Genomic DNA, 26,967 nt, shown 5'->3' on the forward strand with positions numbered 1-26,967 from the left:
AAGAGGTGCTGACGCAGGGTTGTTGCTGACAACGGTCTACGTTGACTTCAGACGCCACAAAGTGAATCGGTTGTAACAGAGCAGCTGCATTATTACGGTAAAACAAATTTTATGATGATGTGTTTGGTAGAAACTGAACATGTTAGAAGCACGCGGGGCTCACGCGCTGTGCTGCTCGTGCGCTGTTAGTCGGGTGTTGTGGGGCTAATTTGTTGTGATGAGGTCATTTGTTAACACTGCGGTGTTCTGGTTTAGCCCAGCTAAGCGTCATTTCAGTTACTGAAGCCTCACAGCGTATGAAAGGCTGTTTATGAAATGTGCATCCGTGTGCCGAATATGGTGAATGTAGCCGAGCCAGCTTGCTAGGCTAATGCGTTTCGCTGTGTGATAATGACCAGCGAGTGTGGCTGCGTTAGCCTGTTCAGCTTTACTGACTCCGCAGCTACTGACACTGAAACGTTTCTCCTGCTGAGCTGTTTGGTAAAAGTAAAAGGTAAAAGGTCAGCTGCTCACTTGTTGCTTTTATCACTGGACTACCAGTGAAGGTGTCTGCTCAGCCCGCCAAACTCCGTTCGGGTTTTATGCTCTTCTCTCCTTCCCCCAGAATCCTTCGTAGCATTTCCCCAAAGATGACGTCTCACTTCAAAAATGTGCATATATCACACATTATCATGTTATGGTAGTGCATCAGTGTGTTCATAGCTTGCAGTGATGTCCCTTCCACTTACACACTACACTGTATTTCGTAGTTTATCAGTTATGATTGATATTTACTGGAAAACTTTACATTAGACATTGCAAATAATGAGACAGCCTCTGGGTGTAGTTTCATACTGACGCAGAGGTTACAGAATCAGGCTGATGGTGTCTGTGAGCTACACCCTCTGCAGTAAACTGCCCTGGTGGCAGGCGGAGGTTCTGAATGAACAAAATGCGAAACTATTCTGTTTAAAATAGAGGTGATTAAAAAAATGACGCGTTCTGCTGTCTTGTGACAGGATAAGCCAACAGTCCTTTTATAGTTGTGCCCTTCTTTCCTCCGGTTGAGATAATTATTTGGATTGGATCATCTCTGGGCTTTAGAAATATTAAAAGTAACCTCAGTGCTTTGAACAACCCGGGACACCAGTCACAGCCTGGCTGCGTGCTTCATATCTGAAATGCATCGTGGTGATGTTCCTTAAACTCTGGAGTGCACTGCTCCTATGCTGGACCTGATCACACTGATTGGTCTGGTACTTGTGTGAATGTGTGCAGTCACATTAACAGACAGACACATACAGTTTTACAACGTTCAGAATTTTTTTAAGTATAGTTGTGGCCTCAGTTATATTATTATTACTAGCTGCAAAGTTCAGCCTCATGCCTTTGTCACAGCAACTCTACGCCTGTGATATTTACCAAACCTGAATGTAAAAGTGACCCTTGCCTGAATTGCACAGTGTCATCATTTTGACTGATTCAAGCAGCCAGCAGTGTTAGGTGATCATGACTGAAAAGGCCTCTAAAGTATAAACATCTTAAAATACATTTTATAAATAAATGTAACCCACCAAGACGACTGGGGCTAAAGCTGCGTTGAAATGAAAGCTGTAGCAGTGATTTCAAACATCAGTGAGTTGCATGCAGGAAGATGAAACGAGCTGTTCCTTACATATATGTCATGTCAGAAACAGCGGTTGCTTTTTTGTGGGCTTCTTGGTTCCCATTGTTCAGCTTCTTCTTATTTTTGTGGCGTCCCTCAGGTAAAAAAAACATGAAATGAACTTCCCCAGCTAGAGGTGATTGGAGTTTAAGGTCAGTGTCAGTCTCTGGTCGGCATTAGAAACTGTGTTGTGGTGCAGAAATGTTACTGCAGGTGCGTGTGTGGGAGAAATGGAGGGAGTGAGTGTTGCTGCTGCTTGCATGTACATGCCAGTATTATGTTTTTTCTTTTGCATATTTGAAGGTGCATGCTGCTGGTAGGGATGAACCCTTTGGTAGTATTTAGACTACTGAAGCTGAAATGCCATAAAAGCATAAAATAAGTAGAGCAGTGTTTCACACGTGGAAATGCTCAGTAATAATATTGTGTTACTCCATGGCTTTTTTTCTGCACTAGAGCTTTGCTAGGAATCATTTCCTGAGCCCCTGGAGCATGCTTTGACTAAACTGCCCTCCTCAGCTGCTCTGCAGTGCTGAGAGAAGAGGAATAGAGGGGGCAGGGTACTGTGCTCGCTGGGTGCTTCTGTTAGATGCTCATATGTACACAAAGTGGCTTTTTCTGTGTGTGTGTATATATATATATATGTGTGTATGTGTGTATGTGTAGTGCAACACGATCCACAAACAATGCTTCATGCATACATGGTGTTGTGGCTGGATACACTGCATGGGTACACAAGATTCAGCGTTGTCATCATTTGTAACATATGTAACAGAGATCCAAGGTTACAGAGTAACCGTACGTTCTATAGCTAGTAGGTCTTACTAATGACCTACTAATTCTTTCTCAGTTGTGTTGCAGCAGTGGCATATTTAAAAGTTTCAGAACACCAGCCCTCTAGGACTTGAGTTTGACACCCATGCCCTATCAGATCCAATCCTGAGCTAACCTTGTCGACACTAAGGATGCAACTATCTGGTTAAAAAAACCAAGCAAACGCAAAGAAACCTACTTTAAACTGAACAGAGAGGTTTGCGTTTGCTTTGCGTTCTGGTTCCTCTTCTCCTGACCTCTGACTATTTACACTTGGGCGTCTCCTCCACCATCAGAGTGATGATCCTGAAACTTTAGCATTACATCTTTTCAGTGCTTCTCAGCTTAAAAAACCAAAAAGCCAAATAGGCTCAATAAATTAGGAAATAGCAACAGATCATCCAGTGCAATATGACTGAACGCCACGAAAGCAAACATTTTGACTCCAGAGCTGTCAGACCTGAAGTGCCTGGAGCGAGCTTACCTGTTTCAGTATGAATGTAGCGTGTGAAACTTTGTCATAGAAATAAACTCACAGTCAGGTTGTGTGCCCCTGACCCACTGCTGTGACCTCCACTGGTCTGCTCAGTTTAGGAACTGAACGAAGAGAAAGGAAATGAGGAACCTGTTACTGTTCACATCATCATAAACGTTGACCAACATCCTCCCCGACAGCTGCGTGGTTACTGACTGACATGCAGATAGTGTGCAAACAGTTGCTTTTCACTCAGTTTGTCCGTGTGTGTATTTGGCTGCAGCAATTGGCCGACTGTGTCTGCTGGTTAGTAGCGATATTTATTTAAAGCTACATGCTGTCAGCTAGCATAACATCACAGCTGCGTGTGTGTACGTGTGTGGGCATGAGAGTAAGAGTGGAGTAAATAGGTGGGGGATGGTAGATAAGAAGGAAGCATGTAGAAAATATGGGCAGTTAATAAGTGAGGAGAGGAGTGATGCAGTCATTAAACTGAGGAAGTGGCTCGTGCTTTTATTGTTGGAGCTCCATTTGAAAGTCGTCAGACTAAAGAGAAGTTCCACAGGGAGTGATGATGAATCCTTTCTTCAGATTTATCAGATATAAAGCTTTTTCTGTTTGCTGAAGCTAAAAAACAAAAAAGCAGGACCAAACTGTGGTGGCACTCTGAGACTAATCTGTCTCTCTGCTGCTGCTGCTGCACATCTCAGGCCACTGTTCAGCGTCAGAGTTATTCTTTCATTGCTTTCTTCTTGCTTGAGAAGAAAACTCAGCAAATGATGTTCACACATCCTGTGAGGCTCACTGGTTACTCGGGTTCAAGCCTGAGCTTTCCTGGTTTCTCACCAGTGAAACTGCCTGCTGGGTTAACCCTAGCCACACTAAGAAACTCTCAGAAGAGAATCTTAGCTTCTAGAGTTTTACTTCCTGGTGAAATGAAGGTTAGAAAAAGAAACAAAACAGAATTTTAAAAATCTCAAAAATGTGTCCCTGATACTGTTCTTGTACACACATCCATAGCTCTGTGTGACTCTGCCGTTTCCTGCAGCACAGAAACAGAAAGCATGCAGCAACTGATGGTAAGTCACCACCTGGAGCATGGCCAAAGCTCCTGAGGGTGAAAAGGTGTCTTCATTTTTCTTGAACTAAAACTACTCAGAGTAACAAAAATCCACTGAGGGTTGGCACACCAGTGACAATAAAATCCAGTGTCACACAGGCTCTTTGTATCACGCACTCTTTCTGTGGTGAGTGGGCTATTTCTCTCATTAACATCTCCTTCAGCTGAAGCTCCAGCTGTGGGAGCTGTCACCGGGAGAGGTTTGTGCATCAGTCAATATGCCAGCGGATGTTTTATTTATATGAATAAAACATCTGGAGCCTACCTCAGTTACCATGCCGAGAGAATCGGGGTACACCCTGGACAGCTCGCCAGCTAAACTCAGTGCACCTCTCGGAAGTAAAAAAGTACCAAAGCTTTACACAAATGAAATCATATCAGCGCTGCTTTTATCTTTACACTCTGCCACAGCTACCTGTAAATTCATCTTTGCAGACAAGTTGTTTTTTCACCTTGTATTTATTTATCAAGATGCAAAATCTAAAGTACTTCATTCATTGGACTTGCGTGAGGTGAAACTCACACAGTCGTGAGATCCCGGTGCATTTCTCCTGATATAATGCAGGTGTTGGTGATTTTAGTGTCTTCCTGCACAGGATGCTGTACATTCTTGTCCATCGTCAGCTCAGACGAATTGATCAAGTTGATGTTGGGCGATTCATGTCAGCACACATTATGTCGTTTTTCTTGTCTTTCATGCATTCGTCATGGTTGTGGTATGTTTCTATAGGGCTGAGTTGTGTTACTCTGCAGTGCAGATCTATAGTAGTCTTTGCTTATGGTTTGTGCAGATCTAATAAGCCAAAGGAAACTGTACGACCACTTCAGCATCGCTAAGATGTTCTGTGTAACTGTGTAACTGTTTATTTATGGAGGTGTGATCGGAATAATTAGAGGCTGTGAGAAAGAGTCACCCACTGCAGCAGCATCAATCACTAATGAATTTCATTTTTTCATCTTTTAAACTCAATCATTTGGGTAACAATGAGTGTAGGGCTGCCACGATTAGTCGACTAGTCACGATTACGTCGACTATCAAAATCGTCGACGACTGATTTAATAGTCGACGCGTCATTTGAAGCTTTGTAAGATCACAAAAGACGCAGGAATAAGTAGTAGGATTTAAGAGTGTAATAACGGACTGAAACAGAAGATGGCAGCACTGCATGTACAAGGATGCCAGCTGCCGTTACACGCCGAAGAAGAAGCTGTGTCCCAGAATTCATAGCGCGGCCCAGCTCAGTTTCCAACAATGGCGGCAGCTAGTTAGTTTTAATATTACTCTTATTATTCTTTCTGGGTCACAAAATAAACGTTTAACATATTTTCAGGCGAGAATGTAGCTGTGTAAACCTCAAATATCTGCTCAGTTTATCAAGACACCACATATTTTCAAAAGCGCTCCGACGTTTTCGGAGACGTCTGTTACCCACTAGCTTGATAGCTAGCCGGGGGCTAGGCTAACTAGAGCCGTGAGAACACCGGACTCCCGGCAAATCGTTTTCAAACCCACCGCCGTCTTTCGCTACTCAGGTTAAACATGATATAAGTCACTTAGATAACTTAAAAATGTTATTGTTTGGCTTATTTATTTAGTATTTTATTTGTTCCTGAGTAAATCGGTTTGGCTGAGATTAAAGTTATAGTTTTTACACAGCTGAATAAATGTCAAGCAGACAGCTGATTATCAGAAGTGTGAGATGCTCGAGAATTTACTCCGGTGTCCTGTTATATTTTAGATAGCAAGGAGTTTATTAAACTCCACTGAAACAATCTGCAAACTTCATTAAAATTTAATAAACAATCATATTGTCTGCGGCACGGTGGTTAGCACTGTTGCCGCACAGCAAGAAGGTCCTGAGTTCAATTCCACCATCAGGCCGGGGTCTTTCTGTGTGGAGTTTGCATGTTCTCCCCGTGTTTGCGTGGGTTCCCTCCGGGTACTCCGGCTTCCTCCCACTGTCCAAAGACATGCAGCTTGTGGGGATAGGTTAATTGGATAATCCAAATTGCCACTAGGTGTGAATGTGCGAATGAATGTGAGTGTGAATGGTTGTCTGTCCCTGTGTGTTGGCCCTGCGACAGACTGGCGACCTGTCCAGGGTGTACCCCGCCTCTCGCCCTATGACAGCTGGGATAGGCTCCAGCGCCCCCCGCGACCCTGAAAAGGATAAGCGGAAGCGAATGGATGGATGGATCATATTGTCTTTATTTTTAGTTAGCACAGACCTTAAACACTTAAAGCTAAAAGCTAATGATAGTTATATAAGAGCAGATGCTGCTGGTGCAATAAGCTGTACGTCTAATGGATGCATGATCTGATTAGTCGACTAATCGCAAAAATAATCGGTGACTAGTCAACTATCAAAATAATCGTTTGTGGCAGCCCTAAATGAGTGTGATAAAGGGACAGTGTATTCTATGGAAGTTCAAATGTCTCATGTTTCTTAGAAACTTTACGGGCGTGACTTCATGTTGCTTTTGATGCATCAGTTGTGCAGAAATGTCCATGTTTGATTTGATCTGGGTCTGTTTTATATAATGTCACAGTATCAGGTTCAAACAGTTTGGCTGAGATGTGCTGACCTGAAGCGTTTGTGTCTCTTGCAGCTTGCGTGTGTATGTTTGAGTGAGCTGAACAAGGACATCGCTGTGCAGCCTGTGTGTATGTGAGAGCGCACGTGTGTGCGATGTCTTCAGAACTGCTGGTAGATGTGGGCGACGACTCTGCAACGGCGCAGCTAGGCCAGCTGAAGCTGACTACCATAGAGGACCAGCAGTGGCCCGCTGATGAGTCTTTCCTCAGCAAGTCAGGTGAGAGGGATGTGTGTCCACACCTGCCCATGATGTCATCTCATCTCATGTTTCAAACGAAGGATTGTAGGAGCTCTGACCAGCTGGGGTTCATCTTAAGATGTTACATACAAACACACGTTTAAATATGAAGGGCTTCATGCTGATGTAATGCTGTGATTATTGTCTTGTATTAACTGTGTGTGTGTTTCAGAGACAGATGTTTCCCAGCAGTTTGACGCCAGCTCTCCACACCTGCCCTGGGACCACCCTTTCTATGACATTGCCAGACATCAGATCATCGAAGTGGCCGGTCAGTTCTTCAGTCACAGCTGACCTTTCAGTCTGGAAATATATGTTTTTGAAAAGTAAAATCTTGTAGTGGAAGTAACGGCGAGTCCATGTCTGCGTCCGTAGGTGATGACAACTTTGGCAGGAAGGTGATCGTGTTTAACGCCTGCAGGATGCCTCCGCAGCACCAGCTGGACCATCATAAGCTGCTGATGTAAGTAGTAATGTGACCACGAACCTTTAGGCTTTGCCAGCGTTTTTGTCATGTGACACGATTTAAGGAGAAGTGGGATTTACAGACACTTTAGTGGGAGTTGTAGACTTGTAGTGTTGTTCTGTCACTGCGCTGTCTTTTGGGCACTTGATCCAATTTCACGTTTCTCTACAGCAGCGGTCTCCAACCTTTTTTGTGCCACGGACCGGCCTTTAAGGTGTCGCGGATAAATACAACAAAATAAAACTAGTACCGGTACCAAAAAAAGAAGATTTATTCATAACACACGTGAAAAGACCCAGGAAAACCGAGTAAACGATAAAAACGATAACAAAATAACGCTGAAAACCGATAAAAACCCCGAAAACCAAACATTTCACACCTGAGCCTCAACTCTCGCGGCCCGGTACCAAACGACTCCCGGACCGGTACCGGTCCGAGGCCCGGGGGTTGGGGACCGCTGCGCTACAGCACTGTGCTCTTTTTAAAGCCCAGACTACATCTACATCTGTGGCACATTTATTAGACACTGATAACACCGCGGCCTTAGCTCACACCAGCTGATGTCAGCTAGGCCAAATGGCTCTGATGTTTAGTGTAGATGCTGGTCTTTGGTCATCACGCTGTATCTAAAGACAGAAAGTGTAGCTGCCTCCACCTGTGTGTGAATGTGAGAGTGAATGAATAGTGGAAGTGTACAGCGCTTTATAAATGCGATCCATTATTGTTAAGTACAAGAACAAGATTTGCATCAGTGACACTGAGAGAAGATTAGTCCAAAGACTGACAGCTGCTACTGAAGGATCAGCAGTGCAAGCATTAGAGCCGTGGCTGAGCAGTCAAGTGTCAGTGGTGCTGGAAGTGTTGGTTGGTGGTAGGGCTGCCACAAACGATTATTTTGATAGTCGACTAGTCACCGATTATTTTTGCATCAAATCATGCATTCAATGTAAAACGTACAGCTTATTGCACCAGCAGCATCTGCTCTTATATAACTATCATTAGCTTACAGCTTTAAGTGTTTAAGGTATGTGCTAACTAAAAATAAAGACAAGATGATAGTTTATTAAATTTTAATGACGTTTGCAGATTGTTTCGGTGAAGTTTAATAAACTCCTTGCTATCTAAAATATAACAGGACACCGGAGTAAATTCTCGAGCATCTCACACTTCTGATAATCAGCTGTCTGCTTGACATTTATTCAGCTGTGTAAAAACTATAACTTTAATCTCAGCCAAACCGATTTACTCAGGAACAAATAAAATACTGAAAAAAGCCAAACAATAACATTTTTAAGTTATCTAAGTGACTTATATATCATGTTTAACCTGAGTAGCGAAAGACGGCGGTGGGTTTGAAAACGGTTTGCCGGGAGTCCGGTGCTCTCACGGCTCTAGTTAGCCTAGCCCCCGGCTAGCTATCGAGCTAGTGGCTAACAGACGTCTCCGAAAACGTCGGAGCGCTTTTGAAAATATGTGGTGTCTTGATAAACTGAGCAGAAATTTGAGGTTTACACAGCTACATTCTCGCCTGAAAATATGTTAAACGTTTATTTTGTGACCCAGAAAGAATAATAAGAGTGATATTAAAACTAACTGTCACTACCCGATCCGTACCGGAAACCCGATCGGTACCCCGCATGCGCAAATCTTACGTCACTTCCTCTCTTTGCCAACATTGCGACATTCAATATATTTGAATGATACGGTTAGCGCCCAGTTAGCTCCTAGCATTTTTCAACAGCTCTGCCTCCTTTTCGACTGCCCGGGACATTTAAACAATGGATAATCCGTATACAAACAAAGTCATGCTTTTCTCCTCAACAGAGAGCGTTCCCCGATTGAACAACAGCGCCGTAAAATAAGAAGAATGGCGCCTAATTACAGACTTAATAATATTGACTTAGCAATGTGTCACGTGAAGATTCATCAGCCAGATTAAGTGTTTACTGACAACTGACAGTGATAGCGGACATCATCATCACTATTCCAGTCAATCCTCTCCACACAGACGAGCATAAACACACTCGACTATCACTAAATCAAATTTAACACACGTTTGTAATGACGCCAATTCAGTTTATAATAGGGTTCATTCGCTCGGTCAGCAGGTGGCAGTATCCTCGTACACTGGGGAGTAAACTGCTATTAAACGAACAGAAGAAGAAGAAAACATCTGCACATGCGCAGTATGGATCGGGGAGTCCTGATCTGTCACTATCTTTTTATTTTTCGTTTTTGTCTACATTGTACTGAAATGCTTCATTATTGCAAACATTTTAAGATATACTTATTATTCTAAACATTTTAACAGGTACTCTGACCCATAACTATCGTAAAACGCTACGACTGGAAGTAGACACCTTTCGCGCATGCGGGGTACCGATCGGGTTTCCGGTACGGATCGGGTAGTGACACTAACTAGCTGCCGCCATTGTTGGAAACTGAGCTGGGCCGCGCTATGAATTCTGGGACACAGCTGCTTCTTCTTCGGGGTTTAACGGCAGCTGGCATCCTTGTACATGTAGTGCTGCCATCTTCTGTTTCAGTCCGTTATTACACTCTTAAATCCTGCTACTTATTCCTGCGTCTTTTGTGATCTTACAAAGCTTCAAACGACGCTTTGACTATTAAATCAGTCGTCGACGATTTTGATAGTCGACGTAATCGTGACTAGTCGACTAATCGTGGCAGCCCTAGTTGGTGGTCACCATTGTTCTACCTGTAGCTTCCACTGTGGGGCCTCTGAGTGTCTGACCTGGTCTCCCACTCTCGCCTTCCTGCTGACAGACTGGTTACTTTTACAAAGAGGAGACTGTGATGGAGATGATTGTGGTCTTTTTATTGTTATTTTAAAGACTGTAATAACTGCCTGATGTTTCCACAGTCAGGGAGTAATCCTGTTATGAAATGGTGTATTCACCACTGCCCCAGGTAATCATAATTGGAATGAATGGAGAAGGCATGGCTGTGTCTCTGCTTTGCTGTGTTTGGGTGTAACGAGCGATCCGGTGAACGTAAAGCTGCAGTTTTTAGAAAATGTTGTGAAGGCTCCTTCCTGTAGGGACAGAGTAAAGAGATTCACTCATCCATCTGGTATGAAAGTAGTTGATGTGAAGCCCTCAGGTGCAGTAGTTACTAACCAACAAAGTTATGTGAGTAGATAAAGATATTTCTGCGTTTACAAAGACTTGCTCATGTTTTTCAGGTATCTCAAAGGAACCCTGGATCAGTATGTGGAGAGCGACTACACTCTGATCTACTTTCATCACGGGCTGACCAGTGAAAACAAACCTTCCCTCAGCTGGGTGCGGGATGCATACAGGGAGTTTGACAGAAAGTAATCTCCAACACATCACTGCACACGAGTCTCACTTATCATGTTATACCTGTTTACAGTTGGTCCTACTGCTGCTCTTTGCATTTATTAACCTGATCAATGGCTTCTGCAGACTAACCTCTGTCTGTACCGGATACATCACAATTCCACACCAGGGTAAACGTATCCCAAAGCCTTCAGCCTGGCATAGTCACTTCCAACACTGGATGTTTTAACCCTTTAAAGCCGGTCAGAGCAGCACGCTCTGTTTTGCGTAACTATTTTTAAATCCCGGTAGCTCTGCAACCACGTGAGCTAGCACAATAATTTTTTTTGCATATGAAACAGGAGGAGTTGTACTTACATCTTATGCCATCAGCTTGTCCTCGGTCACAGTTTCCTTCCACATATAGCTTTGCAAAAACTGCATAAAAAGCACTTGCAGCAACACAAACATAATATTCCAGAAACACGCTTTGCCGATCCGATCAGCTGTTCATAGACGTTGGAATAGACGTCAGTGCGAACTATCGCATGCCCGCCATGACCTGCCCGAAACAGGAAGTGACGTCATTTTCGCGGAAATGTAGTTTTTTTTTACCATCAGGGCCTCATGAGCCTATACTGGTGTTTTTAAAAGTTATCTTTGACTTTATGACTTTCTGTGTGGTTTCTGGGATGCTTAGGACTCATATTGCACTGCTGGAAATAGTTTATTTTGATGCAGATGCTGCTTTTTTGCAAATTTGCATTATAATATTTATTTTCATTTTTCCTGCAGTATATAAAAATTGGTGTATTTCAAAAATAAAACTATGAAGACACTCAAAATAAATTTCCTGTGGTGGGAAACTATTTTGTGCAACTTTTTTGTATTTACAGTTTTGAGGGATAAGCCTCTTAAATTTCTCTAACTAGAAATATATGTTAAAAAAACAAAAACGATTTCAATTTTTTTGTAGTTTATTGCACTTTTTTGAAATTTATGTAATTACTATGCACTTAATGCAGACATATTATTAAAATCTGGGCTATAATGGTTGTATTGATGTATAGCAACTTGAAATGCTCCCAAAAATGGCTCCACAGCATGTAAACATATAATATAAGCTCTGGCGGACTTGGTTCTATGGTAGGTCTTAAAGGGTTAAACATCATGACTTTGCATAATTATGACTGATTTGGTTAAAAAAAACTTTTATTTTCTTTTTAAATGTTACTAAGTTTAAACTTGTGCCAGCGTTCTCCTCTTTGAACAAAACAAATGAAGAAAAACAGGGAATGTCACTTTTTGTCAGAAAGTAATTTCTCTGTACTTCCTGTGAGCACCGTAGTCCACAGAGGAAGTACAGACAGGATGAGTCAAGGAGAAAGGAGCCGTCCTGCACACGTGAGAAGCTCTGAATGTTTTCCCCTCACTTCTGTATTTAAGCAGAGGTGCACAGTGATATGGTACTGGTTTTTCTCTTGAATGCAGTGGAAACAAATACTGTGTGCAGTGTTTCATAAACTGCACACAGTTACAGTAACATGTGCGGATGGCTTCAGCCGTGTTCCCACTATTCAAAATAGCGAAGCTGAGCCCTGCTTTTGTCTTTAATCACTTTCACACAGTTAATTTGCACTTTGCACAGCAGCAGGCGAGCACACAGCCATTCAGTTTGGCTGATAAAAGCAGGTCTACAGTTACATGTCCTCGCATTACTTTCACCTGCTCATCGCTGGCAGCACATGATTCAGTCATTCACTCAACAGTGCTGCCTGTATAACCTGTGGACAGCAGATGCTGTCACATTTCTGTGTTTGCTCTTGTAATCGTTGCTAACGTGTGTTAGCACACCTTGTGAGAACATGTGATGTGTTTGCAGGTACAAGAAGAACATCAAGGCCCTGTACATCGTCCATCCCACCATGTTCATCAAGACTCTGCTGATCCTCTTCAAACCGATTATAAGGTTCGTTTCTGGTTTCTCTGACAGGGACCATTATGTGCAGCCCCAGTACACACACACACACACACACACACACACACACACACACACACACACACACACACACACAGGTTTGTGCTGATGTTGTTACAAAGCACCTCGAGGCGACTGTTGGGATTTGGTGCTGTATAAATAAAACTGAATAGGGGGGGTGCGTTACTCTGTGATCCACTTCCTGTTGATATAGGGAGAAATGTGACGACTGATTGTTGCAGCTGTGGCGTCCTGTTACAGAACGAGCCGCTCTTTGACAGATGCACGGTTATAACACGAGGTTACGGCTCGATTTTATGCAGCTATGGCTGTGAGACTTCAAACGCCTGACTTCAAAGGTTCAGAGAGGGCGACCCAGTACTTGAACTTATCCTTGCTATGATTGAGAAGCTGTCTGTACTTAGAGCGACCAGCTTTAAAGTGCAACTTATAACGTCAGTCAGATTTTTAATCCCTGATTGATTTTATGACATTTTCTAGGATTTTTTTATATGCTTGATGTCGGGTCAGATGCTGCTAATATAATCTGCCTAACGGGCAGCCATGGGTACCACACAGCATCATGTACTCCAGCATTACTCCTGTGGATTGTGGGTAAATACAGACTCCACTAATGCTAAATGCTGATGAGCATGTGTTCCCTCAGTAAGCAGTTATCAGTTTACTAATAAGAAAACTAAGAGTGCAGTAGTGTCACATCAGCATGCTTATGTGAGCTGATATCATTACACGATCCCTTCCTGCGGTTTTCAAGAGACGTATGTTCATTTAAAAAGGAAGCACATGATTAATGAATATGAATTTTGGGTCATTGTAACTAACATTGACAGAACTTTAGCAGCATCTAGTGGCAGCAGCAGAGAACTGCAGCCATAAATGTGTCTGCAGTTCCTGCTTCAGGTTTGCTTCTTACTGGATACCAGTTTCATTTAAATTTTTGAGTTTATTTATTTAAAAGGGACAGTGCAGTTAAACATAGTTCAGGTGCAAGACATGAGACTGATGTACCGCACAGGTTTATAGCTACTGCTAATTTTCATCAATTGTCCCTTGTTGGGCTTCAATCTAAATAAATACATATCACAATAAAACATTTTCATAAAACCAAATTACATCATAAATACAATTACAATTGATAGACAATAATTTAAAATAAGATTAAAATCATCAGATAAAATGACTACAACTTTGGTTTTCCTTTAACCTTCAATGTAAAGGATCTAATGTCTGTAATCAGTTTGATGTCGGTTGGAAGTGTGCTCCACAGATGGCCTTTATAGAAAAAGCTGACTGACCGAATGTAGATCTGCGATATAATATCTTGCAGTTGCCGTTCACCTTACTCCTAGTAACACGATTAAATGGCAACAAATCCCAACAACAGTCGAGGTGCTTTATACCGTGCACATCATCTTGTAGCTATGCCAACAGAGAGTGTCACAGTGCTGCAGCTGGAAGGACGAACCATTCACTTAACTTTGTAAGCTTTGTTCTCTCCAACAGGAACATTTTTATGTAAGTCGCTGACCTTTAGACCGGCTCTGTTCACGAGCGAAAACAGAAAAAATAGCCGGTCATTTTGGGGGAATTATGTAATCATAATTCCCCGTAGACGGACTCATCGGTGAGTCGCTTGTTGCTGTCTTCCTTGGCATATGAAGCGTTCCAGGAAGTGCACAAACGTCTTTAGATATTCTGACCAAACCAGAGGTTTTCTGTTGTATTAATCACATATTGAATCATTTCACATTAGTAACAGTAATGTCACTTTCTCACGTATGCTCTACACACAGTGAGGCCATTGTAACGGGAGACGCTAAGCAGATAGTGGGACTCCTTCCCCTTATCAGAGATGTAAATATTCAGGTGACGGCCAAGCAGAGACCAAGGTCATAATTGTCTGTGTGAGGGAGGAGCCCCCCTGTGAGAGGGGCCAGCATGTGAGAGTTGTGGCTTGTTCTTTGTTTGGGAACGTGTAAGAGTTCAGGGAGGTGTCCACCTCAGAAAACTGTTTGATCTGAACGTGTTAATGAAACCACTTCAGAACGAGCTCACTGGGTTTGTTGCAGGTTATTGTTCAAATGTCCATAACAAGGTGCGCACATCACGTGCTGTTTGCTACTTTGTTACATTTCTGTTTCCATGGTTATAAAAAGTCACAGATCAACCACTCGCGTTTTCTCTCTCTCAGCTTTAAGTTTGGCAGGAAGATCAACTACGTGAGCTATCTGAGCGAGCTGGAGGACGTGGTCAAGTGCGATCAGCTGGTCATTCCTTCCCGCGTCAGAGAGTAAGTGTTCCTGCCAAACATCAGATGTGTGCCTTTCATTCAGTCTTCTCATTGAGCGATGGCAGCAGCACGTTTCACTGAAGGTTAAATGCCGCCTCCGTCTTATTATCCGTGTGCATGAGAAGTGAGGAGAGCGGTTGTAGTGTTGAAAGTGTTTGAACTCCTTGAGAGTGGCATGTTGGAACAAACACAGGAAGTGGGATGGTATTATCTTACTGAAAGTGGCTTCATCACAATCCAAATACCCCGTGCAGCGCACGTCGATGTAGCCCACACTGGCACAGCTGCTGGTCTCCCAGCAGAATTGTTACATCCAAACATTTTCCCTCTCCATCTCAGCTTTCTGGATTTAAAGTCAGCATGCGTTTGTGTTTTCAGGAAACGATGACAAATCTCAGTTTCCACATATTATTGTCACTTTAAGCATCATCATTGCATCCTGTCCATGTGCATCTTCTTTGGGAATGCTTCCTGTGGTTGTTCTGCTCATGCACAACGCATTTTAAAAGCTGCCACTGATGGAGTTGATTCACTGCTGCACTGCTTCCATTCTGTGGTTTAGTTTAGTGAAACCCTGAGTTACTTTTTAATATCTCCCGTTGTCTCTGCGCCAGGTATGACAACAAATTAAGAGCATCTCTGAAAGCCACCACGCAGCCCCCCATGTCTCCTCCTCACAGCCCTCCCCTTCCCAGCCAGGTGTTTGGTGTGCCACTGACGCTGTAAGTGCTGATTCAGAGACACGGCCCTGTGAGAGAAGCTTCCAGATAAAGGAAAAATAGACCTCTGAATCTGCTTGTTGTTTTAATGTGCGTGTCAGGCTCAGACAGAGGGATCCAGATGGCGATCCAGTTCCTGTGGTGATGAGAGACACCGTCGGCTTCCTCTCAGAGCAAGGTAACAAACAAAACACGCGATGAGTTCTTTTCCTCCCTGAGCTGTGTCTGCAAGGAGCACACACGGCTGCCTCACCTGTGCTTTTACTGGCTCACATCACTGTAATTAACCCTTTAAAGCCGGTCAGAGCGGGCACGCTCCGTTTTGCGCAACTATTTTTAAATCCCGGTAGCTCTGCAACCACGTGAGCTAGCACAATCATTTTTTTTGCATATGAAACCGGAGGAGTTGTACTTACATCTTATGCCATCAGCTTGTCCTCGGTCACAGTTTCCTTCCACATATAGTTTTGCAAAAACTGCATAAAAAGCACTTGCAGCAACAAAAACATAATATTCCAGAAACACGCTTTGCCGATCCGATCAGCTGTTTGTAACACTTCCTACGTTGGAATAGACGTCAGCGTGAACTTTTGCATGTCCGCCATGACCTGTGTGGTTTCTGGGATGCTTAGGACTCATATTGCACTGCTGGAAATAGTTTATTTTGATGCACATGCTGCTTTTTTGCAAATTTGTATCATAATATTTATTTTAGTTTTTACTGCAGTGTATAAAAATTGGTGTATTTCAAAAATAAAACTATGAAGACACTCAAAATACATTTCCTGTGGTGGGAAACTATTTTGTGCAACTTTTTTGTATTTACAGTTTTGAGGGATAAACCTCTTAAATTTCTCTAACTAGAAATATATGTTAAAAAAACAAAAACAATTTTCAATTTTTTTGTAGTTTATTGCACTTTTTTGCAATTTATGTAATTACTATGAACTTAATGCAGACATATTATTAAAATTTAGGCTGTAATGGTTGTATTGATGTATAGCAACTTGAAATGCTCCCAAAAATGGCTCCACAGCATGTAAACATATAATATAAGCTCTGGCGGACTTGGTTCTATGGTAGGTCTTAAAGGGTTAAAAGCTGCTGCACACACACAGGTGACTTTATACCTGTGTGTGTGCTCTGATGCAGACTCAGGCTGTGCCTCATTATGTGTGAAAGAAACGCTTTTCTTTCTTTTTCACTGTGTGTGTCTGTGTGCGTCTGTGTGTCTGTGTGTGCGTCAGGCTTGGAGATTGAGGGCATCTTCAGACGATCTGCCAACGTGACTCTGGTGAAGGAGGTCCAGCTCAGGTACAACTCAGGTAGGAGCTCTGACTGCCCTGCTGAAATTCACTGCTGTAGACTCATGATGGAGGAGTCCCCTCCACTGTGACGTCAGTTATGATCCTCTGTGTTGTGGATTGTTCTGTAAACACCAGTTAGGCTGCAGAGGACCTGGTTTCTTCCATGTCAGAGCAGGGTTGGGATGCTCGCCTCCCTTCGGGTTTTCTTCTGTTCTCATTGAACTGGTGTGTTTGCAGGTGCGACAGTGAACTTCAGAGAGATGGAGGATGTGCACCTGGCTGCTGTCATCCTGAAAACATTCCTGAGGGAACTCCCCGAGCCTCTGCTCACCTATCAGCTCTACAACGACATCGTCAACTTTGCCTGTAAGTACGGTTAGAGGAGTCTCAGCTCGTACCTGTGTGAAGCCCACCCCCCCACCTGCCCTACAGCAGTTCACCTGATGACTGTTTGTTCCAGCTGTGTCCAGTGAGAGTCAGGTGACAGTAATGAAGACGCTGGTAGAGTCGCTGCCAGAGGAAAACTACGCGTCGCTGCGATACCTCATCACGTTTCTGGCACAGGTACAGCTGATGGTCTGCACATCCTGCTGATTACAAAACATCCTCTCTGTGTGTTACAACATCCTGTGTGTGTGTTTAGGTATCAGCCAACAGTGAGGTGAATAAGATGACCAACAGTAACCTGGCTGTGGTCTTTGGTCCCAATCTGCTGTGGGGGCGGGACAACGCCATGTCGCTCAGCGCCATTGGACCAATCAATAACTTCACGAGAACCCTGCTGGACCAGCAGCATCTGGTGTTCGCCTAACGTCCCGCCCTCTGCTCCGAGCTCTTTCTGCCAATGTGAAACGCCGCCGAGACCCTCCTTCCCCTGCAGCATTTAGCCGTTAGCTTACCTTAGGAGCATCATCAAAGTACTCAGACAGGCCGACTGTCTCTTACACGCCGCGCACATCTAAAAAGATTCAGTGGACCAAGTTATTCGTGTGTCACCAGTCGTTCTGAGCGTCCTGTTATCATGTCTGCCAACTTCTCTCTTTGACTCCAAGCATGAAAACAAGTGGAAACAGCACACGTGTTAGAGCTCAGGCAAAGAATAATAATGTTAGCAAAAAATAACAAAACACTACGAAATGCAAGCGCGAGTAAACAAGAAAGATCCCCAGTTTTGTTCCAGCGTTAAATTAGAGGCATGAAACGCCGCGGCCCTGATACCACCTGCGTGAGTGGGCACGCTGTCGCCACACCCACTCAGGAATCTACCAGGATCCACTTTGTCTTCTTAAAGTCGTGATAACTCTCGACATCACTTTGCATCATGAAATCCCACAAACACGTCATGACGTGCACGTTTCCCTTCCTTTAAATCAGCGCAGTGCTTCCTACAGTCTCCACGAGCACAACGTGAATCTGACGTGACGTGAAGTCGTTTCACGCCGTATCAGGCCAGCTCGCTATAAAGAGCTGTAACACTGGGGGAGGGGCATAAAAGCTCTCATAAATCTGAAATCACTACATGTGTGAACGCAGGGTTAGTCATTCGCTGCCACGTGCTTCTCCACCACCCGAACTGCTCCGTCCATGCCTCCGTCACTCCCTGCATGTGTTCATATCTGTATTCAGCTGCTTCCACACAGCGGCGGGTTTGCATCTTTTCTCTGTCAGTAGCAGCTGGTCGTGTTGTTTTCTACGTAGTGCCAAAAAGGCGTTTCCCCCGTGTTACCAAACCTTCTTTAGATTCTGATTCTGTACTAAAGAGAGGGCTGATGAGGAGAGTGGAGGCGCAACTCAGGTTAACGTCAGAATGGTGAACTTTGTGGACAATCGATGAAATGCTGTACTTGGAGTGGCAGAAACCACCCACAGCTGTGCACGTGGAGTCTTTCTCTTCCTTTATATGACTTTAATTTCACAAATAGTGTCATTTGCACCTGTAGCTGGTGTCCTGCTACAAAAGTGTGCTGAGTGACGGCTTCACACTCGCACTCTGCAGGTTTAGTGACAAACAAAGTGTAGATGTGACGCTGTTGTTGTTGTTGTTGTTGTTTAAATTACAGGGAGAAGGTTGGTCGGGCACGTGGTGGACTCCCACAGGCCAGCGTCTCTGCTGTTGCCTCCGTGTGACTGATTGTGCGAGCAGACGTGATGTGTGCGAGCAGACGTGATGTGTGCGAGCAGACGTGATGTGCGCGAGCAGACGTGATGTGCGCGAGCAGACGCGATGTGCGCGAGCAGACGCGATGTGCGCGAGCAGACGCGATGTGCGCGAGCAGACGCGATGTGCGCGAGCAGACGCGATGTGCGCGAGCAGACGCGATGTGCGCGAGCAGACGCGATGTGCGCGAGCAGACGCGATGTGAGCGAGCAGACGCGATGTGCGCGAGCAGACGTGATGTGCGCGAGCAGACGCGATGTGCGCGAGCAGACGCGATGTGTGCGAGCACAATCATCACGCAGTAATAATATAAGTTGTAATAGTAATGCATTCATGTTTCTTTCTGTCATTTGTAGCAGCGTCACTTCCGTGTACATAACGAATGATTCTGGTGTCTGATTTCCTGTGATTGTCCCAAATTTAATTAAGTAGAAGTACCTGACGCTGAGTTTTACTGTGAGTCGTTTCAGGCTTTGACTACAGGAGTCTGTCCAAGTTATGTGCTGGTTTTTGCCTCTGTGTTTGTGCCGCAGTTGCACATAATGCACTGAGCAGGTAACAGACCCCACATGCCTCAGAGGGCACCGTGGCTCCAGGCCAGCTCTTCATCCATTGGTTTGTTGAGTATTAATGTAGGATATAGATGCATTCGATCAGAGCTGTCTAGGATGAAACACACCCTTTGGCCAATCACAAGCCAGTATTCCTTTTTAGTCACCACAGGTCTTTAGAAGCCGGCCTGTGAGGAGCGTAGAGGAGTGTAACCCGTCTCCTCTGTAGCGAGAGAGGAACGTGTGAATTCTTCTTCCTAAACCCAAAGATGAATCCGTCCTTATAGAGAGCAGCCAACATGAGCGGTGGTTGATTGGTGTGATCAGAGTCCTGTTAGGTGAACAGCAGCCTCCGTCCTCCTGAGCGCAGGGACTGGATGCACACAGGTGACCGTGGGCTCTCGCAGAGGTTCCCAGGAGCAACTGTATGGTCTCCCAAAAGCTTCAGTGTGTTCTCATTTATCTCACGGTTCAGCAGTGATGCACAGACACTGTGGGGAGTTGGTCGGGGTGTCTTTGCTGTTGAGGGTTTCGCTGTTATCGCTGCTTTCACAGCCTGCAGCACAGCTACAACTTTCCTTAACGAGGGTTTTAATTTCTGTGGCTTAATGAGAACTGTGTGGCCGTAATTGGATCACAGAGGCCTTAAGCTTCCTGCATTTATCATCGTTCCTGTAATAATCACCTGTAATTCCTGAGAGGAACATTATTTCTGCATGTCTCTGTTTTTGTCCCGGCGCCCTGTTAAGCGTTGTTTTTGTCCTGTTTCCAGAGTCTTCGTGTAAAGGACAGCCTCACAGTGTACGCCATGATTACAGCACCTGCAGTAGTTTTCTTTGACACGTGACACGGACGAGTTGTGTCTTTCCTTTAGTCAGTTTCTAAAGACTCCAAACATGCTGTTCAACTAGATGTTTCATTGCAACAAACTATCAGTGGGTAACTATCGGTGTTGTGGTGTTCCTGTAACGATGTGACTGAAAAGCACCAAAACATTCAGAATTTCAGTTTGACTGAAGCTGAGAGCAAAAACGACAACAAGTGTTTACCTGTTTTAATGATGTGTGTTTGTGTACCAGTGCAGAGGGCTGTGCGTGAATGTCGTCAGGTGGTAGCATCTCTGTTTTTTAATGGCGTGACGTAGTGAGACAGACCTTCCTGTTTGACTGTGAGTCATCTTCGATCTGTTCAAATATCTGTGAAACACAAAAAGAGCGAGCCAAGCAGTTTATCTGACTCACAGAAGCTAGTGGAGATGCACTTTTTAAATGTGTGTGTTTGTGCGTGCTCGTGCCTTATTGGTTTCCCCGCGTGGTCATGTGATTAGCCATCTAAGTGCCAGTGTGATCATCCTGCCATAGATTAAATAAGACGTTCAACGAAGCGAGTTTGCTGGTGTTCGGAGCAGCCTGTGAAACGTGCGGCGGGGCCTCCACCCAAACGCTGACTTTGTTGAGAACAGCTCGGCTGCGATGGCGACGGCAGACTTGAGATTTGTCTTCGTTACAAAATCGAGCTTCGAGTGTAAACCCACTCGTCTGATCTTCTCACAAAACTCGGTTTAGTTTCATTTTCAGGTTTTAAGATGACGTAGCTGAAAGTCTCCAGGCGAGCGAGACGGAGAAAAACGCTTCCTTTCCTAACCCGCTGTAAACCTGTCAGCTGTGTCCCGCGTTCCCGAAACGCTGATTCTTCTCAACTCTGCGGATCCGTCACAGCCTCTCTAATCTATGGGTCTTTGTACTGTAACTGTTGTCATGGTGACAGTGAACTTCTCTACGGGAGAATTTCATTGGTTTCCAGGCGGATTTATTTTTACTTAGTGACCTTATTTTCTCAACTCCTTTTTTTTCATCCTCTTTTGATATGTTGTGGATCTCAGTCTTATACATGTATGATATAAATGGTGATATCCTGTAATGTTGATGTGTGCAAACAATAAAGAAATGATGAATGACAGCTGGGCCTCTGCTCTTTGATAGAAAAGCTCAGTATAATACCTGAACTACAGTCTGCATTAGTATTTATTTATACAGATGATGCATATTAATGTATCATAAATGCATTAATAAGACTGCCTGTTTGAGGCAGTGTCCATATCGATGTGCCTTCAACTGTAAACAGCACATTTGCATAAGGCTGGAAACCTGCAGTCAGCTGAGACTGAAGACGTCACCTGGATGAGTGACGAGAGCGTTTCTCCCACTGAAAACATCCTGATGAACAGAATCAACCTTTGCAGATTTACTATAAATGCACATTTACACAGTTTGTTATGCAGTAAGATTTACACATCTTCATTTGTAAAGGCTTCAGTTCATTGGTTCCTGTATCTTACCCTAATTAAAAATATGGCCCTTTCTCAATTCTCAAGTACGCGAGTATGTGCTCGCGTTCTCGGCGACTACGTACTCGCGAGCACGGACTTGCGATTTGTACAATTGGAACACCAGCGTACTTGATGATGTCACAGGTCTGGAGTTTTTACTGCCGTCCTTAATTTAACTGTGAGTAATATGTTATGAAGCTTAACTTTAATCACAGCCAAACCGGTTTACTCAGGAACAAATAAAACACTGAAATAAACCAAACATTAACATTTAGAAGTGATCTAAGTGACTTATATATCATGTTTAACCTCAGTAGTGAAATCTCTATTAATAAAAATAGTGTACATGTACATACGTGTACATACCTTAATAAAAACAAGCAGGTGAGATGTTAGAACGCTTTTATTTTTATTTTAGTGGACACTCAATACAATAGACAGCTGCTGGGGTTTGTTTAACCTGAGTAGCGAAAAGACCGCGGGGGGGGGGGTTGAAAACAATGTGCCGGGAGTCGGCTGTTCTCGCCGGCTGTAATAATCCTCGACCTCGCTGTCTGCTGTGGAGCTGGCGGGTCACAGACGTCTCCGAAAACGTCGGAGCTCGTTTGGAAATATATGATATCTTGATAAACTGAGCAGATATTCGAAGTTTACACAGCTACATTCTCGCTTGAAAAGAACTTAAAAGTTTATTTTGTGACCCAGAAAGACTAATATTTAAAAGTTTTTAGCCCCGCTCGTCCGCCATTGCCGCGTTTGAGTTTTGGACGAAATGCATTCTGGGATATTTCGCTGTACCAAGTCCACACAAGTCACCACCGATGCATGCTCGATAAAACGGGCGGAGCGAGAACACATCCGGGACTTTTTCGTGTTCTCGGCTTGATGCGTACTTCGAATTGGAACAGTACTTGGTCTCCGACTGATGACGTATCACGAGTACACGAGAACGCAAGTACGCACAAGTACGCACATTGAGAAAGGCCCATATAATCTAATTTGACTAAATCCACTAGAGCAATGAAAAAAATGCCGTGTTGGAGCATAGAAGACATTTACACATGGACCAACACAAGAAAGAAAACATGCTCGGCCTCTGTGCTGTCAGACTGATCGGGTTAAAACTGTTAATATTATAACTACATGCAACATTAATATGAATGTCATTGCAACGGTCAGGTCATCAGAGCGCAAATACAGGCATGCAGACTGGTGCCAGATGTTTTTTACAGACGTCATTTAGTGTATGGATTTAGGTTTTGGTACATGGTCGTTTAGAGCTTTTTAAGTCCAATCAAATGTCACCATCTGATGATTTGAGCTCTCTGCTGAAGACTGAGTTTAAAGACACTTCTGACTCACTAAAGCCAACCAGTCCATAGCTGTGTCCCAATTCAGGGTCTCCACGCTTGAAGTACGCGCACTACGTGTACTACGTACGGTGCGTACTATAAGTACGAGAAGTGCGGAAGTGAGAGGCTTGTGAAATGGGACGGTCTAGCCTTCGTCGCGCTGTTTAGGTTGCCTAGCAACCATGATACTAACGGCGAGAAACATTACATACAGCTTTGTGTGACAGAAATGAAGGAGAAAAATGTTTTGTTGGTCATTAATTTTTGTCATGACATCACTTTGATTAGTTGAGTATCTGAGGCTGAGACCACAGGACTGTAAAACATGATTGTTGGGCTTCATTTCTGTACTGAACAGTTATTTAAGATTAGTTAGTAAATAACAATTAGCTGATGTTGTTCATGAGACTTTGCCGACAGGAATGTTTTAATGTTCTTCGTTATTAAACATTCGCACATGAATAAGTGACGTCATATTCAGTACTTACTGTTGACAGTTCACTCTTGGCCGCTCCCTTCTGCCGTATTTTGCGGCAAAATTATCCACACCCACCGCCGCGCTATGAATTGTGGGATATATGGGACCACGAAGCGCGCACCGGACCACGCTTGATATTTGGGGAAATTGACGGCGCATTTGGAGCATGCATTTCAAGTACACTTCGAATTGGGACAGCCGTCGTTGCGTGGCGGTGACGTAATCGCACTTGAAATGCGTACTTCAAGCGTGCAGACCCTGAATTGGGACACAGCCCATGTGTCACAGACACGCAGGACACTCCCACAGAAACTGTCGTGAGCGTTCCTCAGCAGAGTTCCTGACCTGCTGTTCCCAGCTGTGACCCTGTGAGTCATGCTTGGTTTATTCCAGCTTTACTCACTAACATGACTCGTTTACTGGATTTCTCAACAGCATCACGCTCAAACTGTTCATGCCACTGATTATACTTTTCAACATTTTGGGAAATTTGGGACAATTATGAACAAATTATAAATGACATACATATACAGATGTACACATACAAGTCCTGCTAACAGATGCTGGAGCGTGTGAAGCTGGGAATCACTCAGGGTGGGAAGATCGATACTCCACCTGACCCACCTGACAAGACCATTTGTGGAAACCATCTTTACTCAAATAAAACTCAGAGTACCAGTAACCAGTGATGGTGTAAGAGGGTGTCTGATTTACTGTGTTGCATGTTAGATAAATAAGGACATTGTGTCCTACGCAGCTGTGTTATTTCTGCTGCTGAACAGCTTCAGTAATGGACACAACAGTGGATGTTCATGCAGATACTTGAAGGTGCAAACACCAGAGAATTAAATGTAAGTTTAGAAAGCTGAGACATAGACGTATACTAACGAGGCTGCTTTAGGAATACATGTTAGGCAGGAATGAGATTTACAGTGGTGCAGCAGGGATGAAAGAATAACAACAGTCAAACTACAGGTGAGCAGAAATGAACCTGTAGACATTCTGTGTTCTGGGAAATAACAATTCAAGAATTAATAATAACAAATACATAAATAATAAAGATAAATGTTGCAAATTACAAACCATTTTAATGTAGAAGCCACTGTTTGGGTCGCTTTGCTGTACGAGCAAGGAAACACACAGACTTACCTGCTGCTTGTTACAGCGTCAGCTTGAACATTATTTGTTTCAGGGCAGTGAAATCGTGACAGAAGAAGATGAAAGAATTTAAAAGCATTCAGACAGTCCTGCTGCACCGTTCACCACATTTGACTGCTGGTGAAGTAAAGAGTTTGCTGTTTGCTACGTTGTACGTGGTAAATTGTCTGATTCTTTTAAAGCGCTTTTCTACTCTCTGGGAAATTTTGCTTGGAGTGAAATTGTGTGTTTGCGTTGTTTCTTTGCAGAGTGGTAGCTCATTAACATGATGTTGTAATCTTCTGTAGTCGGCTTTCATTAAAGTGGAATATCCATTGTTTGTGTAACGTCTCAGCAGACTATAAACTCCCGAGTGAAGCGCTCAGTCTAGTGAAGCTGTACCTTTGCTAAAGGAAACATCATCAGGTAATTCTTCATTTTCTAAATCAAAATGTCCTTTTTAACTGTTCTTTGGTGCAAACGTGTGATCACTGAGACATGTGGGCTGTTCGTGGTGAGGGTTTGGCAGCATCGGCAGCAGGAGGACTGGGAAAGGACTGGGAAAGGACTGGGAAAGGACTGGGAAAGGACTGGATTGACGACACAGAGACGCCTGGACACGGGAACAAAAATAAGACACAATAAGAAATGAAGGATTTCTGTGTTTGAAGAAAGGGGAAAAGCTGATGTTTTCTCAGAGTCTTGTTTTTGATCCACACTCAGCAGCATTTGGTCATATGAGTGAGTTTATTGTAATCCAAGTAATATTTGCAGAGACCAACTCTCCTGCAAGAGAAGACAATGAAAGCCTTTGCACCTGCTGTCATCCTCCTCATGATCTTCATCAGCAGTGGTAAGTTAGATTTACAGACTGCTTTTGTTCCGTTCAATTCAAAGTCGGAGGAGTTGTATATTTATTTTACCGAATAAAGCACATCGAGGCAACTGTTGCGCTATAAAAAAAGAAAATTGAACTTAACTAAAACGAGCCAGTGCCACCAATCTCCTGTTAGGGCAGTAACACTGAAGAGCTGGACTTCAACATATTTCTCTTCTGTTTTTAATTCAGTAGATTTGCCATCAGTGTTCACTAATATTAAATATGAACACTCATATTCATGTGTATCTCTGTCTTCTATCAGAGGCTCTGCAGTGTAACCGCTGCGTCCCAATAACAGCTGGTGGCAGCTGTTTTAACAAAGTGGAGACCTGCCAGAGACCTGATGAGGTCTGTGCCTATGTCATCAACACATTTCCCAGTAAGTATGGTCACACACACACTTATAAAACATGAACTTTATGTTTTGTACATTCTGTAAATATTCTCCTAATTTGAGGCCAAGTTATTATTGTTATTTTTGATGATGGTGTTTCTTTTCATTCCAATCTGTGAGAGTACAGTACGAGTTTTCACTTTGCTCTTTTGCAGGATACTCGTACTTCAAAAGATGCATGAGGAGAGCTGATGCCTTTGCTCTGAAGTCCATTTCCAGCTATAACGTCTTCACGTGTACTGATGATCGGTGCAACTGATGAGGGAAACTTCTGCATGAAAATGTCGCAGTGATATCAGAAGACATGGAGTCACTTTTAACCATTGTTTTGTTTTCTTTTGACCGTCTGCTCTTTCATTTCAATAAAAAGGATTGAAAGGATAACAAAAGGATAATTGTGTGTAAGGACTGTTTTTTTTATTTTTGTCTGTCCTGTTTGGTTCTTTCACCGTCAGAATTATTATCTGAAGGCCAAGAAAGATGCCCAACAGATTTACTTTACCAACTGGATCATCACAGCCTTGACATTCAGTCCATTTGACTGACCTTTGTTATTTTATTTTATTTTCACTTGTCACCGATGGGACAGACATGGCTGGGAAAGGAAAGGGAAAAGAAAGAGAGGGAGGGAAAGAAAAACAGAGGGGAAAAGGGACAGTGAGGAAGGGCACGAAACAAAAATCATCTGGATCACCTGCTGAGAGAGAACAAAAAACC

At 43.6% G+C, this 26,967-nt stretch overlaps 1 protein-coding gene and 1 long non-coding RNA gene across 3 annotated transcripts; both read left to right on the top strand.

Annotated features, from left to right (window-relative positions):
* arhgap1 (Rho GTPase activating protein 1) lies at positions 1–21,659 on the top strand. Of its 2 annotated transcripts, none has more exons than XM_087835793.1 (13): positions 1–97; positions 6,664–6,867; positions 7,067–7,159; positions 7,264–7,351; positions 10,560–10,691; positions 12,539–12,625; positions 14,847–14,945; positions 15,560–15,667; positions 15,766–15,842; positions 16,912–16,989; positions 17,209–17,337; positions 17,432–17,535; positions 17,615–21,659. In XM_087835793.1, exons 2-13 carry the CDS (start codon positions 6,744–6,746, stop codon positions 17,780–17,782), a joined length of 1,287 nt encoding a protein of 428 aa, XP_087691919.1. In that variant the 5' UTR covers positions 1–97; positions 6,664–6,743; the 3' UTR covers positions 17,783–21,659. The 2 variants fall into 2 exon arrangements, with proteins under 2 accessions (XP_087691919.1, XP_087691918.1); XM_087835792.1 differs by having other exon boundaries at positions 7,061–7,159; positions 17,615–21,658.
* A 3,617-nt stretch (positions 21,660–25,276) lies between these two features.
* LOC102796302 (uncharacterized) lies at positions 25,277–26,645 on the top strand. Its single transcript, XR_015717221.1, has 4 exons — positions 25,277–25,402; positions 25,751–25,829; positions 26,119–26,235; positions 26,406–26,645. It is a non-coding gene; the product is annotated as an uncharacterized LOC102796302 (long non-coding RNA).
* The last annotated feature ends 322 nt before the right edge of the window (positions 26,646–26,967 follow it).

Source organism: Neolamprologus brichardi, chromosome 23 (genome assembly GCF_056152115.1).
Source record: "Neolamprologus brichardi isolate AB-2024 chromosome 23, ASM5615211v1, whole genome shotgun sequence".
Taxonomy (NCBI): Eukaryota; Metazoa; Chordata; class Actinopteri; order Cichliformes; family Cichlidae; genus Neolamprologus; species Neolamprologus brichardi.

Excerpts from the sequence above, each read along its gene's own strand:
- arhgap1 (XM_087835792.1), top strand. The coding sequence starts at position 6,744 with ATGTCTTCAGAACTGCTGGTAGATGTGGGCGACGACTCTGCAACGGCG. Across the intron at positions 14,946-15,559 it reads ATTCCTTCCCGCGTCAGAGA|GTATGACAACAAATTAAGAG; the intron begins GTAAGTGTTCCT and ends TCTCTGCGCCAG. Across the intron at positions 17,536-17,614 it reads TCATCACGTTTCTGGCACAG|GTATCAGCCAACAGTGAGGT; the intron begins GTACAGCTGATG and ends GTGTGTGTTTAG.